Source organism: Xiphias gladius, chromosome 1 (genome assembly GCF_016859285.1).
Source record: "Xiphias gladius isolate SHS-SW01 ecotype Sanya breed wild chromosome 1, ASM1685928v1, whole genome shotgun sequence".
Taxonomy (NCBI): domain Eukaryota; kingdom Metazoa; phylum Chordata; class Actinopteri; order Istiophoriformes; family Xiphiidae; genus Xiphias; species Xiphias gladius.
In genome coordinates this window covers 27,498,264-27,516,885 of record NC_053400.1, presented here as the reverse complement: position 1 = coordinate 27,516,885, position 18,622 = coordinate 27,498,264, and the positions used below count along the sequence as shown (strand labels likewise).

At 39.4% G+C, this 18,622-nt stretch overlaps 1 protein-coding gene across 2 annotated transcripts in view; it reads left to right on the top strand.

Moving 5' to 3' along the window:
- Positions 1-17,686, top strand: part of glceb (glucuronic acid epimerase b) — a 52,906-nt gene extending 35,220 nt beyond the window's left edge. For both annotated transcript variants that reach the window (XM_040140675.1, XM_040140588.1), the window contains 4 exons: positions 1,883-2,412; positions 8,110-8,355; positions 15,720-16,012; positions 16,708-17,686. In XM_040140675.1, the coding sequence (XP_039996609.1) occupies positions 1,896-2,412; positions 8,110-8,355; positions 15,720-16,012; positions 16,708-17,439 (1,788 nt within the window). In that variant the 5' untranslated portion in view covers positions 1,883-1,895 and the 3' untranslated portion in view covers positions 17,440-17,686. The remainder of the gene's footprint in view (positions 1-1,882; positions 2,413-8,109; positions 8,356-15,719; positions 16,013-16,707) is intronic.
- Positions 17,687-18,622: the final 936 nt, after the last annotated feature.

The following is an 18,622-nucleotide window of genomic DNA, read 5'->3' as shown; positions in this document are numbered from 1 at the left end:
TCTAAGACATTAACTTTGTTCAACAGACCGCTAGCACCATAATTTAACTCTGCAATGTTATAGCTGATTACTATTGTGTAATCAATGCACAATAATTGAGCTGACCTTTAGTAGTGTGTTGGTTTAATCTGAGATATTGAAATAAACTTGGAGAGTAATGATTTTCCTCCTCTCCCTCCTCTGTCATCAGAGGACCTGGCTCTGTTATCACTGTAATAGTAAATTCTATGAACTGTAATTAGTGTGGAGGAGGACACCTCAGCATGTATATTGATTTCTTGCTGGCATGGGGAAAACATCAGAGACATGCAGAGGACATGCAAATGTGAATCCAGACTGACTGGTCCGTTAATGTCAGGTCTGATTCACTTTTTGCGTTGTATGAGATCTCCATCCATATAAAATACATCCTTATAAAACATGAAATTTGGTGCATTATTCCATTCAGTGCTCTAAAATTAAACAAAAGAACCTTAAAATTTATTTTAGATTTGTCTAATAGCCACTGATGGGAGGCCAGTATCGGGAGAAAGTAAATACGCATTTTTCCCAAAATGTTGTACTATTTCTTTAATTGCTAATATACCAGATAGAGCAGTGTGTGAGTTTCGGTGAGGGGTAGAAAAAAGAAGTGAATATGAAAAAAGTATACCAAAAGACCTTTAAAATTTTATCCAATAGCAGACAGTAGTTGTTTGTTGGCTAGTAACTGAGACACAGTCAAAGCATAGTCCAGAGCTTCTTACTGGTCACAAACCTGCAATTTTGCATGTGTGACCACATGTCTTAACAGCAGACTCTACATTTACCAACACTGTCCTGCTTAGGTGCTTATGATTATCCACAGCCAGGCAGTCGCCCCCCCCCCCCCAAAAAAAAAAAAAGGGAGCAAAATAGTGCTTGATTCAAATTACAACTTGTCATCTATTTAGGCAAAGTTGTTCTAAGCAGCATTCATGAAAGAATGAGAGAAACACTGGATAACAGTTGTACTCTACTTTTTTTTTTTTTTTTTTTTTGGCTTTTTTTCTTTTCTTTTGCTTTAAACATTGTGTAAACCAGAAACCTGGTTTCGGTAATTAGGGTAGGGGATTAGAGATTTCTCCAGCTAAATTTCTCCTGGAAAAAGCTGGTTATCTTGGGCATGTATATGCCTAACAGTGTTTTTCTAATTAGCTTTTTATATCTACACATGTGCAAAATAAAGTGTTCAGACAGGGACTGCAGTAACAGAAGTGCTGTAGGATGAAAGATACGATCATTACACATAACAAAGCTTCCTTGTTTTCAAAATTATTTTATTTAATTAATTATTTATTACAATAATTATTTAATAAGTCTGACTAAAACCGAAACTGGTACTAAGTAGACTCTCGAAGTCTAGATGAGTCATTGTCCTGCTAAATGGGTAAATCCTGCATTCTACATTTGACTATTTGACACATTCTTGTGGGGGGGGGGATTTTGTTCTTCTCACTACAGAGCCTGTCCTTCTCACTGCATTGTCAGTACAGCCATGGCTCCAAGTCAGGGGAAGGGAGAAATCTGATTACTGATCTGCCGCATTGTAAAGGCAGATGTTACAGTAACTAGATTACTAGAGTGCATGAAAACGTGTCATCAGATTTCCTGCATAACCTTATTTCTCCTAGTAACCTGGTTTCTTGTATGCATGTAAATGTGCTAATTGCAGGATTTTTCTCTGCCAGTGAAAATTGTGTTAGATGTTATGGACTGCATTTAGGTCAGTGTATTTAGATATGCACCTTTTACACTTCATCCTTTGTTTTCTAATAATAATAATTCAGTAATAGATAATGACTTTCAACAAATTATCCGTCCTGTAAATGATTCCTATGTATCTCTTGTTTGTGTCATACAGGTGAGTTGTGACCATGCGCTGCCTGGCTGCTCGGGTGAACTACAAAACCCTCATCGTTATCTGCGCCCTCTTCACACTCATCACTGTGTTGCTGTGGAACCGATGCTCCAGCGACACCTCCCTACACTTCCTGCCCCGTGCCGCCTTAGTGGCTCCAAGTCCGAAGGTCGGGGATGCTAGCATCAGCAGCCAGCAACACCCTCCACAACCTCCAGAGCCCCCACCTGTTGTTGGGGTTGTTGGTGGGATCAAGTATGAAGAAATTGACTGTCTTATCAATGATGAATCGACTATCAAAGGGCGGCGAGAGGGCGGCGAGATCTACCTGCCCTTCAGTTGGATGGAAAAATACTTTGAGGTGTACGGCAAAGTAGTGCAGTATGACGGCTATGATCGTTTCGAGTTCCAGCACAGCTATTCAAAGGTTTACACACAGCGTGAGCCCTACCACCCCGATGGAGTCTTCATGTCATTTGAGGGGTACAATGTGGAGGTCCGTGACCGTGTCAAGTGTATAAGTGGAGTGGAAGGTAAGACTTTTTTCCTTGATGTTCACACAGTTGAACACAGTTGGCGGTACACAGAATCGAGTCACTATGCATCTGAATACCTATATATATAAGAACCACTATCTTCTGCTGTCTTACCATCAAGTAAACCACCAGGTTTCCACACTCATTCATTCAACATAAATTTAGTATATGGAGACCAAATACATACAATATAGAGTGTATTTGATGATAAACTTTGGTTAGTTTTTAGCTTTGTAATTAACCCCATGTCCCTGAGAAATATGTGATTTACTAAGAGGTCTGGTTCAGCAAAGTAAAGCATCGTAAATGCAGTGACTTGATTTGAAATCAGTTCATATTTCAAAAGCATCTACTCAATCTCTGCCACCCATTCCCAAATGCAATTAACTTTTCTTTACAACTAACACTATCAAACCAGATTTGTGGCAAGTGAATTAAAATGTTATCTTTTCCTCACTCGGACACTGTCTGGATTTCTTTGTACAGATACCTTGCTGGATCTCTGTTAAACAAATGTATCCTTCCCTGTTCCTGCCCACTTTGAGTCCATCCTCAAAGTTGTTTTCCCTTTAAGGTTCCTCTTAAAATAATTGCCAGGAAGGATGATAGCTCATTTTAAAAGGCTATTAGTTCAAACCACATGGACATCAATATATTTCCATGCCCCGCTAGCTTGAAAAAGTGGCCCTTCATACTTGCCTAAAATTACAAAATAGATATTCATGATCATTCCTTTATTGTCAGATAACTAAAGCTACAAGTAAAAGAGAAGAAATACTATCACACCAGGAGCTGAAAAAATAAAGCGGTTGTCCCCTAAAACCTTCTGTTATAAATTCAAACATATCGGTGTTATCATTGAGAATGACAGAAGTAGAAGGGGGTGCGATTCTTAGTTATTTGGCCGAAGTCCTGAGTCTTTTTCCACTCGAGAAGCAAGCTTTTGTTTTGATGGGGAGATGTAATACTTTACCATTGAATATATCATAATTTATCAGTTGCAGATGTTATCTTGATGAGTAATGATAGCCAGTTTATATAAGAGCAATATGCCAGCAATAATAGATATTTTTACTGAAATGGATGGTGCAGTTTCCCACATTGGCATTTTGACAGAAATCTGCTTTTCTGTTCATCACACAAACAGAACCACATACGGTAGTTTCCTTTTTATAGTACAATCTGCAACAACCATGTAATTCATTATGTCAAATACTCCTTTGGACCCAGTAATACTTGCACTGATGCAGAGAGAACTGAATTGTGAGTTAGGTCAGTAAACCTGAAAACACATTTGGTCGATTAGTTCCATTGACTTTGGATGTTTTGCAATAAACTGCATTTTTGTAGTTCTCAGTACTTTTTAAAAAAAATTTTTTTATCAGAACTGCAGTCCCACTACAGGATCTTTTTGGTTGACAAATTACGCTACTTTTAACATAGTTGTGCCCCACTACAACACATGTACAGGAGGGAACATATATAGTGGAAAATGGGTCAGACAGGAATGCAGCCAAATTTGTTGGTAGCTCTGGGCTGAGCAGCAGGGAGCCAAGTTATTCTCACCATCCAACTGCCTGCAGACCAGTTTCTTTTAGTACAGAACTGGGGAAACACATCTTTGCTTGCATACCCACACAGTTGCGTGCACATGCACATGCACGCACACACACACACACACACACACACACACACACACACACACACACACACACACACACAATTTCTCAAGGCCCATTAATTAAGCCTAAGGTTTTTTTGCTATGTAGCACTCCACATCTGCAAGCATACACACCTCTCTTCATCCTAGCATATTTTTATAGGTGAAAAAAGCAGTTCATTTATTAGCCTGTCACACTCAGAGGTGACACTCATTAAATGTCATAATAACCCTTGCACATTACCCTAACATTGTAGCATTGAACACCCACCTAAATTTTACTGATATCTCAAGCTCAAGCAGTCAGTTTTTTTTTTTTTTTTAAACTGTGATACTGTTAGCATGGAAAAAATATTTAAAGTCATGAAACACTTAAAATTAATTATTTAATTAATTAACAAAAACAGCCCTTTTATGTGTCATTGCTTGTCACATCTCCTGGAGGGCTTGTGGTTTTATAGTAGAGGGTTAGAAATTGAGGTCTTACTTTTCCTTACTTCACCAGAACCCTGATGAGACAAAGAACGGAAGTTGAGAAAAATGAAGCTCCAGCACCCAGGGTACTATCATTAGTGGAAGTGGTTAATCCTCTCTAACAACACCCTCTTAAATCACGATCTGTCTCATTTTTTGTGTCCCTTGCTTTTGCTTGGACTGCCTTTATCTGCTGTCCCTGTTCCATTGCAAACCACCGTAACTAGAGCATTTCCACAAACACACACAGTCTTAAAACACATATTATAGCCTTTCAAATGCTTAATAAAATGTTCACATTCTCATTTACACTCTTGGTGCAAACACGTACATGATGCCTGATCTCTCTAACTCCTGAGCACACTCAACCGGCTGACTGAGATAAATATAGCACTTTTGTACAGAAGACAGAAGGGGATTGGACCAATATTCTCTAGATAGAATCCAGGACACTGTTGCAAGCCGTTGTGGTTACGGGCATGAGTAATTTAAATAGACAACATTTTGATCTCAGTTCAGTCTGTTTATCAGGAAAAAAATAAATATAATTGTGGTTTTGAGTGTGTGTGCGCAGGCAGTATTTTTTTCATTTGTGCTTTTTCCAATAGGCTTGCTCCAACAGTGCATTTGATTTTCATATAATTACTCTTGTCTTATAGCTGGGTTACAGCCAGCTGCTGCAGTTTGTCAAGTGTTCAGTCCCTGTGTTTTGAGAAACACTTAGCAGCAGGAACGGTAATATTCAGCTAAATAAATATGGCATTAATCCCCCAAAGTGTTTCCAGCTGTAATGCAAATATTAAAGCTGCATTAAGCTGTTTTAGGCACTAGGAGGCAGAAAAACCTCAAAAACCCAGGGCAACACAGCCCTAGTAGACGATCAGTTGGTCAAGTTTGTTATTTAGGGCTATTGATTTAGCAAACAGTTGGGAACAATATATCCAAAATCACTGGTCTTTTAGCTCTGCTGTGGGCTCCACCATCTCCAGTAACTCGCTGAATTTTCTACACCAGTTTACTTTGGTTCTTCACAGTGAGATTGTCTGAACTTTTTCGCTCAAACAGTTTACCTGAAGGAAGCTACTGAGACGGGTCTTAATTCTCAGTTGGTTCAGCACAGTACTCGACCCTCTCATATAACACATCGCAGACATTTGCTTCAAAGTCAACATTGAACATATTGGTTAAAGGAGCTTCAGTGTCCACTCACATTTATCCACATGGTGAATGGTGTGATACTTTTTCTGCAATATTAACTTCAGTAGGCTCAGAACCTACTGTAATTGACATGTCTACTCTCTGGAGTCATGAAAATATGTGGAGGCTCAACAGTCAATTCCACATGGATTACTTAAAGTTATTCAGCGAGTAGCACAGATTTACAGTGTTAGAATTTTGACAGTCATTTGACTTAAGTTGTTAAGGGAGATGCCAGTAACAAGACAGGCATGGAGAAAAATCTGGCAGAGAATCGAAAGTATGTGTGTTTGTATGTGTGTATGCATTTCTTTCTTTTTTTTCTGCTCTTTTATGAGGACATTAATCAAATGTATCAGTTCTCAATCAGGAGATGTTTGTGTGACTTTACTACTTCAATGTGGTATGTGACATTGGTCCATGCTATGTACTTGTCCCTTTTTTTTTTTTTTTCTTTTTTTAAATTAAAATGAGACAGAAATTCATACTTCATGAGTAATGGTGATCAAACTGGATAAAATTCATATTACAGATACATTACTTGGGAATGCAATGAAACAAGCTTTGCTTTGATTGTTGCTAACCATTAAAAGTATTTTAATCAAGCATATCGTGCACCACAAACAGTCTAACCTCATGCGGAATAACACGGTCTATGTTGAGGAAAACTACTGTAATCAAGTGCATTGTGATAGATTCATTACAAAACAATAGTTAGTAATTGCCAAAAATGTATTTGAGCAAGCATTTGAGAACTTTGTTTTTAAAAAAACAGATAAAAAAAAATCAGTAATGGGTAAAAATCCTCTGATTCTGGACCATTCATTCATGCAACACATGCAATGGCTAAACATGCCAGTCATTCAAGTACATAGCAAGTAAAACAGGGTTACCCAAAGAGTGCAGAAGTAAAGACCACCCATGCACGACTTCAACAACCTGGGTTTAATCCTCAGCGATAGTGCTTATAGCTTTGGTTGGGCAGGCCATTGAATCAAGTTACCGGTGTTTGTTGATACGAAACCAGGAAAGGATCATGCCCTTGTCACTACATCGACTTCTACTGTAAGGGTTGTTTGGGAGTCCTGGGCAGAGGGGGGGATCAGTGGTGGATGCAGGGTTTTTGTTAATGCTACTGCTGACAGGTGAAAAGTGATGTCATGTTCTAACAATGACCAGAAGTAGATATTAGTCGTTCCGACTTGGTAGAAAACCCGGAAAATAGTAAAGTCATTTATAAGAACTTTGTTGTTTAACTATTACTATACTACTAAGACTGATGGCATCGTTTGACACTTTACCCTGCTTGTTCCTGCGTGACCAGCGTGTACATTTTTGTTTCACAGTCAAAAAATTTATTTAATTAACGTTTATTGCCTTTAATTTCCAATCATTGTTATTTTTAACTGTTCAAATTATTTATTTATTTTTTGTTTTTTGAACCAATTTTGAGTTGTATGTATGAAAGTTATTATATAAAAAAAGTTTATTATTATTATTATTACTACCTGAGGTGGGGTCGGACAACAGCAAATAATTAAATAGAGCCTTTTGCAAAATGCATTTGTTTATTAAAACAGCCTATATGGCAATTAAGGACAAGTGCTATATGAAGGCAGCTGGACTTGATTGCGGTTCTTGAAGACTTCTCACCTCTCATCCGAAAGGCTTCTTCAGTTCTAATAAAGAAAGTAGGAAAGTAGAACATGAGTGATCAGCTGTGTATGCACTGGTGATTAGTTTGACAGGAGGAGGCGCATTATCACCAGTGCTAATCTGAGCATTTTATGTTCTTCTCAGAAGCATGGGGTTTTGGCTGCACATGTGCTCTCTCCGTCACAAGGTGTTTAAGTGAACTATCTGTTATTCAGACTGATTCTCCTGCCTGAGCTATTTCTGGCTGTGTGAACAGTGAAGCTCGCCTCTGGTGAAATGCAGTAGATTAGCTTGAATTTCACCACTCCCTCCAAACATTTACCATAGCTGGTGTTTTCTTCTAAACTTTTGCTTTTTTTCAGTGACCATTTTCTGTTGTCTTCTATTTTCTGCCCAGATTTGAATCTTTGTTACTGCCATAGCCGTCATGGTTATGGTAATAACAGCTGCCATATAAAAATTAACATTTAAATAGACTGCAAAGGGCTTAAAATGCAAACCTTAACATAAACAAGATGATCATGTAAGCACAAGATTTAGAATTATTTAAAAACACAAACCAACAAAACACAAACCAAAACACAAACCACTACAGCAGCATAAGTATACAATGTCAGTGGTCTCTTGCATGTAAGAAGTCTTTTTCTTTATGTAATTTGACATTATTCTGATTATTTTCCATCTCTACTTCCCCCTTTTCCACCCAGGCGTGCCTCTGTCCACTCAGTGGGGCCCTCAAGGCTACTTCTATGCCATCCAGATTGCCCAATACGGTCTGAGCCATTACAGCAAAAACCTGACTGAGCGTCCTCCCCACGTGGAAGTCTACGATACAGCCGAGGAGAGAGAGAGCCGGGCCAGCACAGCGTCCTGGAGTGTGCCAAAAGGTTGCGGTCTCAGCCGTGTTCACGACAAGATCCGAGCTACCTTTGTGCGTCAGTTCAGTGCTCTAGGTATGTAAGCCTTCCATTGAGCTCAGATGGCCTCAGGGCATGCAGTTTGTGTTAACCCTTAACTGTGGCTGTAAGAGGCTCAATATGCAACTGCACCCTTAGGACAGGATGATAGTCATTGGTGAGTCACCACAACAGGTTGAGAATACTGGCAGACTGTGTTGATTACAATGGAAACACCACATAATGACAGATTCCTAAAAAATTATGATGATTTGAAGAAGCAAAAGACACAGCATCACACATTTCATCCCATTTTTTTGCTTCCCTGTCTAAATGCATTGTGAAAATTCCAACTGATTATTCACTATAGACTTCTCCTTTTTAGCCAGAGCATAAATATCAGAGTTTGAAATCACTGAAACTGTTGAAATTCAGTAATTTTGCCAAAAGACAAAAAGTCATTGTACTTAGATGTTCTGCTTTTCCATCTAGTTGATTATTTCACATTTTCAGACAGGTACTTAAGATAAAAATAGTATTACTAGAGAATAATACAAACAGTTTTATTAAAAAAAAAAAAAAAAAAAACTACGTAATTAACAGGCTTTCAGAAACTGGGGAGTTTAATCACTTCTAATAGCGCTGACTGACTTTGCACTGTTTCAACCCTAAGGAATCAGATTTAATTCACCTCACTCACATTGCATCCAAAGCTCATATGGTACTGAGGACATTCTGCTCCAGCGTGCCTCAGACTGTTTAGTCATTTGTTGTTGTGTGCAGTCTTCCCGCTTGTGTATCTAAAAATTGATCTATAAACAGGGAAAATACGAATAACCCTAGACTTTCATTTTACTTTTCATTATGCCCCAAATAGAATTGTATTCATGGTTGCAGTATGAGTATGTGGTGGGAAGGATACAGTCTGACTCAGAATCTGTGGATTTTTGAGTTGGTAGGAGTTTAATTCTCACTGACTGACTGATTTAGAAGAGATAAAGCAAAGTTTAGGGGGGCTGATTATCCAAGAATTTCATTGCTGTTATATTTACATTAAATTCAGTTTGGGAGAATGTAGGCCTGACCAATTAAACATTTTTTGATCTGATTGTGATTTGATAAAGTGCAGTTTTCAAATGACTAGATCAGTGACTTAGATTATAGTTTACGTAATATAATAAAGTGTCATAACCAGCTGTAGCTTGTTAAAGTTTGAATCGGTGACGGTTGGTTTCACCAGCTGCTATTACAACCGTCTGTGGCAAATTTACTCCGCTGCTGTCAGTTAATGTTAATTCTGTGATTTGGCCAAAAAAAGAAATCTTGACTGCTGCCAAGTTAGTATGCTCATGCTAAGCATGCCAGTGTCTACGCATTTACACTTCGATAAAGATGGTTTTGTGGAAGAATACACACCACTCTGTGACATTTTTATCTTTTGAAAAAATAATGATTAGGTTGCGTCTTTTTTCTGTTCATAAAAGGAACAGGTTTTTTTCTACCTTTACTATCTAGGTGAGTACCTCACGTTAACTTCAGGCTAGCTAACAGGTAGCTCAGCAGTTGTCAAGCGCAATGTTTAATTACAAACAGCTAGTGAACTGATTTGTTGGAATTTCCCAGTTTAAAATGTTAAGCTTATCACTTTAAAGGTCCTATAAACATTCTAATGAATTTTTAATAATGTCTGTAAAATTCGGCCAAATTTATTTATTTATTTTTTTTAAACAGCTAACTTTACATAGAAGTTGACTGTTCTCTAAATTACTGATGTAAATAAGAACATGAGAGGACCTAAATAACAAGCAACAGCAATATTTTTTGACTATGGATGTGGATAACAGCAAGTTTTTAATAACGCGTGTGATATCTTGTTTAATACTATGCAGACCCAATATATAGGCGTGTAGCTAAGTCTATGGAAAATAATTGCAATTTAATTAGCAACCTCACTATTGGTCAGAAAAATTGCAATTAAATATTTCCCTTAAGTTGCTCAGCCCTACTGACTCACTCACTTACTCATCTGCTGATTCTCCATGGTTGGAACGTTGAGGCAAGCATGCATTTCCTCCAGGCCGTACGGTTCTTGGCCAAGCTCCAGGCTTTGCTGTAGTCCTAACCCTCTGAGGTCCCCCTCCAGGAGAGCGGTCCAGGGTCTCCTGGGGGTCTGGACCATCCTCGGGGTGGCAGCTCCCAGAGCAGTTGAGCAGGTTCAATGAAAGGATCGGACCTGGTGGTGTGGCCAAACAGCCCCACCCTTCTGACCCTGATGATTGCTGAGACTGGCGGCTGTGCAGTGAGCTTCCGCAGTCTACTACTGGAGACCCTGTGGTACCACCTCAGGCCTTCTATCCTGCACAGATAGCTGGCGATGAAGGCATCCAGATGTCTATTCAGGTCCGAGGTCAATGTGCAAGTCTTGGTAGCATACAGGAGGACAGACAGGACCAGGCTGTTGTACAGCCTCAGTTTGATAGAACAGTTGTCTATCCCTCCAATATTGTCAACACTTGCTGAAGTATTAGGGGCACAACCCATCCTGCGCTTCAAATCCTGGTCACTTCTGCATCTTTCCAGGTAACAAAAGGAGATCACGGCCTTGACATCTTGGTCAGCAATAATGACCAGTGAGAAAGTTGGGAGGAGGTCACTAAAGCACTAAACCTTGGTTTTACACCAGTTGATCGAGAGGCATAGAGGCTGGGTATCCTCATTCAGAACATCCAGCGCTCCCCCAGAGTCTCAGCAGCAGAGCAACATCCTCAGTGTAAACAAGGACTGTCATACAGACCATGCTGAATGGCTCCAACTAGTCCTTGAGCATGAAGCTTGAGCATGTCAACCAGAACTCTTTGGACCTCAAGGTTTGTCAGAACCTACCACAAGGGCTAGTGATCCTTGGCGTCAAAAGGTCTAACTCAGGTCCAAAAAGGCTGTAAACATTAGTTGCTGGAACTGTCACATTTGCCTTAGGATAATGTATGGATGTGTTCTGTAGTGCTTTTATATTGTGAAACCTAAGGCATGCGGTGACAGTGCATATCCTTGGTCTAAATATCTAAACTATGAATAAAATCTCACTGGCTGTTATAATGGAGATTGGAAATCTGGCCTAGTTTTACAGCTGTAAAATGACCTAGGCCACAAGATAGTTTGCAAAGTTATTTTTGGAATTGGGAGTAGTCAAAATCTTCTACTCAGTGCTGACTGTGAGCTGTCTTTAGTCTCATCTGATCTCCTGCTGATATTTCCGTGACACCCTCTCTCTCTCTCTTTCTCTCTATTGAGCGGTTGTCTCTACTGTAATTTTCCCCTCCTCCTAATTCCTCATCCTTCAGCCTCTGATCATCAACAATTACTTTCATTTCACAGCTCTACACATTTTTTCCCCCTCTGTTCTGCTCCATGCTCACCTTGCCTTACAGCTTCAACTCACCATCACAGCTCACTCTTTCCTTGACATCACCATGTTTTCATCATCACTCCTCAGCCCTCCCTCAGCAGTCGTCATTCTCCATTAATCTTCCCTGTGTATCCCCAGATTTCAGTCTTCCACTTCTATTTACTTATTTCCACCCACTTATCACCCCTCAGCCCTCTTGCGCTTCCTAAACGTTGCAATCATATTTGCCTGATCCATTTTAATGCATTATTCTGCTCTCTCATCCAAACTTTTATTGTTTTCTTCCTCTGCTGTCAGTTTCTCTTTGTCTTTGTCTCCCTCCATTTCTCCTCCTACTCCTTTCTTTCTGTTTGGGTCTTTTTTTACTCCTTACTGTATCTAGGGCACTGGTGTTGATCAGCCTCTCAAAGCCTCTGACAAGTGGATCAATCATCTGTCCCCTGATAATAACCTATCATCTGCACAGTGCTGCACGAACACTGTCCTCCACTGAGAACCTTTATTTTCTGAATTCCCTCGTGGTCGGTTGATAGTTCAGAAATGCAGTTTGTACAAATCAGTCCCTGTTAGAATTAGCAAGATGTTCACTGTATGCAGAGTAACAGTTACACTGTAACTAAGGGCAATGTAACTGTCACCAGTTACATTGCCTTTTAGGAAGTTTTCCCCGAGCCTGGAAGTTTTAAGATTTTTTTATTGTCTTAAAGCATTAAATCAGAGTAGATTCAATGTGTTGTTTTTTTGACACTGATAAACATAAAAAGTCTCTTTAAAATTGTAATCCCAAAGATTTTAGCCCACGTTGACCTTGAGCAGCAATAATTGCATTTTCGATCTGATTTCATGCTGCACAGATAACAGGTAGTTTTCCACAGTTTCCAGGGCATATTAAAGTTGGTTAACAGTTCACTGTGGCTGCTGCTTCATGTTCCATTGTTCTCTTGCAAAAATTTATGATCCACTGGCAGAAAATGTGAAAAATTACCGTAGTCTTGTTTTGTACACTTGTTTTTGATGAATGATCGTGGACTAACCGCAGTGTCACATACATTGCGTTTCCTGTGACTGCCTCGTGTTTGTTTTTGTTTTTTTTTGTTGTTTTTTTTTTTTAATGTGAAGCAGCAGAAGTAGGAAATGTTACATTTGCATTAGCAGTAACTTAATTCAGCTCTGATACGGCTGTAGGAGAGTGAACAGTAAACAGTGAGGCTGAACTCAGTGTCAAGATGTGCAAAGATGTGCATATAGAGACATATCCACACAGACATAAGGGTGAAATTGCTGTCAAATGTGCATCTACTAAATACTGACTTTTGGGGGGGGGGAATACTTATGCATTCATGTATTTTGTATTTTATATTTAAAATTGATTTAGATCACTTTTAAAGAGTCTTTTTTTTCTGTTAATCAGTATCAAAAAGCCAAATTAAATCTACTTTGATTCAGTTTCTTAAGACAGTGAAACATGTAGCGCTGAAACAATAAGTCGATTTGAATTGATTAGTCAAGCAACGGAAAAATAATCGTTTTAATCGTTTCAGTCATTTTTCCAGTAAAAGAGGCCAACAATTAGATGGTTTTAGCTTCTTAAATGTGGCGACATGTTTTTCTTTGTGATATTTGATAATACAGTAGATTGAATATATATCAAATATTATAATTGAATATATTCATTATATATTTTATATTTTGACTCTTGGCTGTATGAAATACGCAATTTGAATTTTTCTTCTTGGCCTCTGGGAAATTATAACGGACGGTTTTTCAATATTTTCCAATATTTAATGGGAAAAAAAAATTTAATAGAGAAAATAATCAATAAATCAATAATAAAAAAAATTATTGATTGCAATCCTAAAAACATTCAAACTTCCCAAGGGGGTGAATACTTTTTATAGGCACTATGGCGTAGTGCGCACGTACACAGGTATTTTTTTAAGACGTAGCTTCTTCTATGCGTTTTGGCCTTTTGTTCAAACACAACTGCGTTCCAGGTCACTGAAAACTGTCCTTTTGAAAAACTACTTCCAGGGTGAAGATTTTCAGTTTTCAGTGTTGAAAGTAGACGAAACAGAGTTTTTTGGTTTGTGACTTTAGAGTGTTCCCCGTTATCTCCTTTTGTTTACATCAGGCAAATTTGTGCAATGTCGGACACAGCCACGATAGGGCTGGTTTTAACCTTGCTTTTAACCAGGACTTTTTACATGTTTACACATAAATGTACAGTACACTTCCCCCCTCTCTCTACGTGCCATTGTTAGCCTACCAGAACTGGTAATAACTTTTTTTCAGGCTTCGGATTGTCCAACATGGCTTAACAGTTAGGATTATCTCGCTGCCTGTTGGTGTGGCATGCTCAATTGTGTTTTCATGTGGATGGAAATTTTTTTTAAACAGTGCTTGTGTGGATGGGATTTTTTTTATTTTTTATTTTTTTTATTATTATTATTATTATTATTATTATAAAGAATGAAGGAGGAAAAACCCCATTTTAATAAGTACCCGTGTAAATGTGGACCAGGCCTTAATCTCTTGTATGTGTCTGGAGAATGTGGTAGAATAATCACACGTGCATTGACTGTTGTCGCTTGGATCTTTTGTATCCACTCACGCACAACACATACTGCACATGTTTTCAAGTGCTTGTTACAAGCATGATTTACGCTGACATATTTCTAGCTGCATGTCATCTCTGTCTCCTGCCTTATTGCTAAACAGCCAGAGAGCAGAGCAGAGGAGGTGGAATCTCGTCTATATTCCCTGCCCATCCTTTATTGATGGCAGAGTAATCACAGGGCCAGAGTACAAATCCACTTACTCTCTGCATTGCCTTAAGTAATGGATTTATGAGTGCATTAAAGAGCCGTAGTCATCCAGAGGCCCCTGCCAGACTGGCTCTCTCCTTCATTCTCCTTGATCGACTGTCTCTGTGTCTCAGTTGGCCTCGTCTACTTCTGCTTTTTCAGCTCATGTCGTGTGAGATCTCTCTGTCTCTGATTCTCAATTGTCCTCTCACAATAGGCTCATTTTCACTCTCTCCGCTCTCGGGCTGCTTTAAGGGCACTTCATTCCATTACCATCCTTTTCTTGACTCTTACACACTTTCCTCCCTTCAGCCTTTGGGGAACCTTGATTGGAAAAGTTTTTTTTACTGTTTAGACCAAATAACAAGGCCAAAAGAGACATCATTCAAGGAGCTGGTATAGCTTTGGTGGGTGTTGAAATTAATCCAGAACAGCAACTGAAACTAAACTGGCAGAACGTTGATAAGTGTAAGAGGAGCAGGTGTCATGTGGAAACTGAATATAATCTGAGTTTGTACCTTTTGAGTTTTGTAGGGAGGAGATGTGGGCTTCTCTGTTCTTTTCCTCAGTTTTATCCCTATATTCTCTCCCTCCTGCTCTCCTAATTAAGCTCAGTGTGCAGTGACACATCTGTACTCTACATCCCATGAGAACCTTGTCTCTGTGTGTCTGCATCTACTCTCTCATACACACACACACACACACACACACACACACACACACACACACACACACACACACACACACACACACACGCACAGCAAGGCACTTTACACAATATAATAATGATACAAGCCCCTGGTAATAAAAAAGCAGGGCTTTGACCGCAGATTATTTCTAAAGTTGTCTGAATGTTATTGATTTGATAACGTGACTACTGAGTGGATATTGGGAACATGAGTAAAAAGATAAGCTATCATTGAAACATACCATCAAAGGAGAGAGTATTAAGGGAGATAGACCCAATGCCAAAGACTTCCAGTCAGTGTTCTAAAAATAGCCCATTATCATCCAGTAATCAGAAGTCAGAAGTTCTTAAATTTAGTCAAATGAGGTAAGGCTTTTATTTTTGACGAAATGCACTTGAATCCACACAATAAAATATATTTTCTCCCACCATTCATTACATTATACATCCATTACTTGATATGTACATCATACACATTTTTTTTTCTTCTGCACCCATTCCCACCCTGCTCACCTTACCCCAGACTCCTCAGAAGGCGTATCCCTCCAACTGGGAAACTCTAAAGACTTCATCCTCAGCTTGGACATCAAGTTCATCTCCAACGGCAGCGTGTCAGTGATCCTTGAAACCACAGAGAAGGGCCCGCCTTTCACTATTCGCTACGTGACAAGCACGCAGCTCATCACCTTCAAAGATCATGAAATCACCTACGGAATTGGGCCACGAATCATCTGGAGCACTCTGACCCGAGATCTGCTCACCGACCTCAGGAAGGGCGTCGGGCTGTCCAACACCAAGGCTGTGAAGGCCACAAAGGTTGGTCTGTGTCAAATGTTTGCTGTTGAAAGTACCTTTTGATAAAACACCTGTGTTCTAACAACTATGTAACTGAACTAGAGCCGAAACAATTTGTGGATTAATTGATTAATAGAAAATGAATCCACAACAAGGCTGATAATTTAGTCAGCATTTAAGTGATTTTTTTTTAAGGTTCTCAGATGTGAGGATTTGCTGCTTTTCTTTTTCTTACGTTTTGGTAAACTTTGAAGACTTAGCATGGGCTTTCAGAAATTATGATAGATATTTTTCACTATTTTCTAGACTTTTTATAGACAAAACCAATTAATTAAGAAAATAATCAACAGATTAATCAATAATGAAAAAATCATTAGTTGCCCTCAATTAGACCATACATAATTAATTTTACATCTCAAAAGCTATATTTAAATAGTGGTACAAACAAATCTAATTACATATTGACTATTGCGTCTTTGTTTTTGAAAGATTTTTGAAAAATTTGAGATGTAGATAAAATGTAGGTGTAGATTTCTGTAAAATTTAAGTTATGGTATATTTTGTCATGAGAACTTTGAACCAGGTTATCTCATTGTGGGAACTTTGACAATAAATAATTACCTAAAGAGATGATAAACAGCATTTTTGAATTAATGCCAAATCTTAATTCCACTCATTAATTAATTTGTCCGCCTTTGCTCTGATTTGCTTATCAGATCATGCCAAGACGGGTGGTGCGGGTAGTTCTACATGGGCGGGGCTTTGTTGACAACATCACCATCTCCACCACTGCCCACATGGCCGCCTTCTTCGCTGCCAGCGACTGGCTGGTGCGAAACCAGGACGAACGAGGTGGGTGGCCCATCATGGTCACTCGTAAACTGGGTGAAGGCTTCCGGCCCCTTGAGCCCGGCTGGTACTCGGCCATGGCTCAGGGCCAGGCCATGTCCACCCTGGTGAGAGCCTACCTCCTCACCAAGGACCAGGTTTACCTCAACGCTGCCCTTAAGGCAGTTGGACCATACAAGGTGCCTTCAGCGCAGCACGGGGTCAAAGCTGTGTTCATGAACAAATACGACTGGTACGAAGAATACCCCACCACACCCAGTTCCTTTGTCCTCAACGGCTTCATCTACTCCCTGTTGGGACTCTATGACTTGACTGAAACAGCCGGAGAGAAACTTGGCAGGGAGGCAGGGCAGCTGTTCAGCCGCGGCATGGAGTCACTGAAGGCCATGCTGCCTCTCTTTGACACAGGTTCTGGGAGCATCTATGACCTGCGTCACTTCATGTTGGGTACTGCCCCCAACCTGGCGCGCTGGGACTATCACACCACGCACATTAACCAGCTACAGCTGCTGGCATCCATAGACAGTTCTCCCATCTTCAAAGATGTAGTCAAGCGCTGGAAAAACTACTTAAAAGGGATTCGTGCCAAGCACAACTAGGCAAACTGTAACCCACGTATAGTATACAGCTGAGATGACTGATGACTGTGTGAGAACTAAATGGATTATTGAATATGTGGCGGGTGCTCATATGTATGTCTCTGCGTGTCCCAGTTTTGGTTGAGGTTCATAATATAAAAGATAAGTTTAGTCAGCTGCAGCTCTCAACTCAAAAACTTTCTTGTGTGCTCTGTTGCAGGTCTTATATTTTCTGCAACACTGACTGTAGCTCTCCTCTCATGTCCTCCTCTCCTCCCCCCCCCCCCCCCTTAAGCTAGTGTTTGTATTTATGCACAGACCTAGTTTCAGAGTGTGAGTGTTTGCGTTCAGGAAGAATACGCATGTGTGTGTGTGTGTGTGTGTCTGTGTGTTGTTTAAAAAAACACTATGATATTAGAGAAAGATGAAACTCCTTGAAGTGTTTAAACTGAATCACATGTCCTACATCCACCATCCACCCTGAGTCTCTTCTCAAACTGTATTTTTTTACCATTTCACCCCAGATTTGCAAAGTTTATTGAAACAAATAAACTGTAAATAATAGAATATATTATAAATTATTGGGAGGAAGAAGAATCTTATCAATATAAAATACTTTTATTTTATTGGATTTTATTTCTCCACCACAACATTGTTTTATATCTTAACCTTCAAAACTTACAAGTTTTAAATCGGGAAGGTTGTTTTTTGAGTTTACCGTATTTAAGTTGTCAGGTGGGATGCATTTATTTGGCATCATCCCTTTACAGAAAAGCTGAAGTCGTGCACAGTGATTCAAATGCTTTGTTCTTCCAAACCGGTAGCTTCCAGGTCTATTCTGAAGCCCTTTTCTCTAAAATACAGATTAATAATGACAAATGATATTAGGGGGATTATGTTGTTTTGTGCTTAGTGATCTTAACTCCTCTAAATATTTTTTGTGTTTAATATAAACATTAATTCATAGATAACGTGTCTGTCAAGGTGCTTGAAGTCAGCTCTGAGGGATAAATACCTCAAACCACCATATTTGATTTCCAAAGAGTTAAACCGCTACCAGTCACTCTCCTTGTTTCCTACCCATAATTCCATTGTGCTGAGCTGTCGTGTAGGCGCATTCGGTCAGAGTTGCCTGTGCATGACTGCATCCCAGCTCATGAGACATAGAAGAGTACATTCCCGTCATAAAACCCATCAAGGCTGC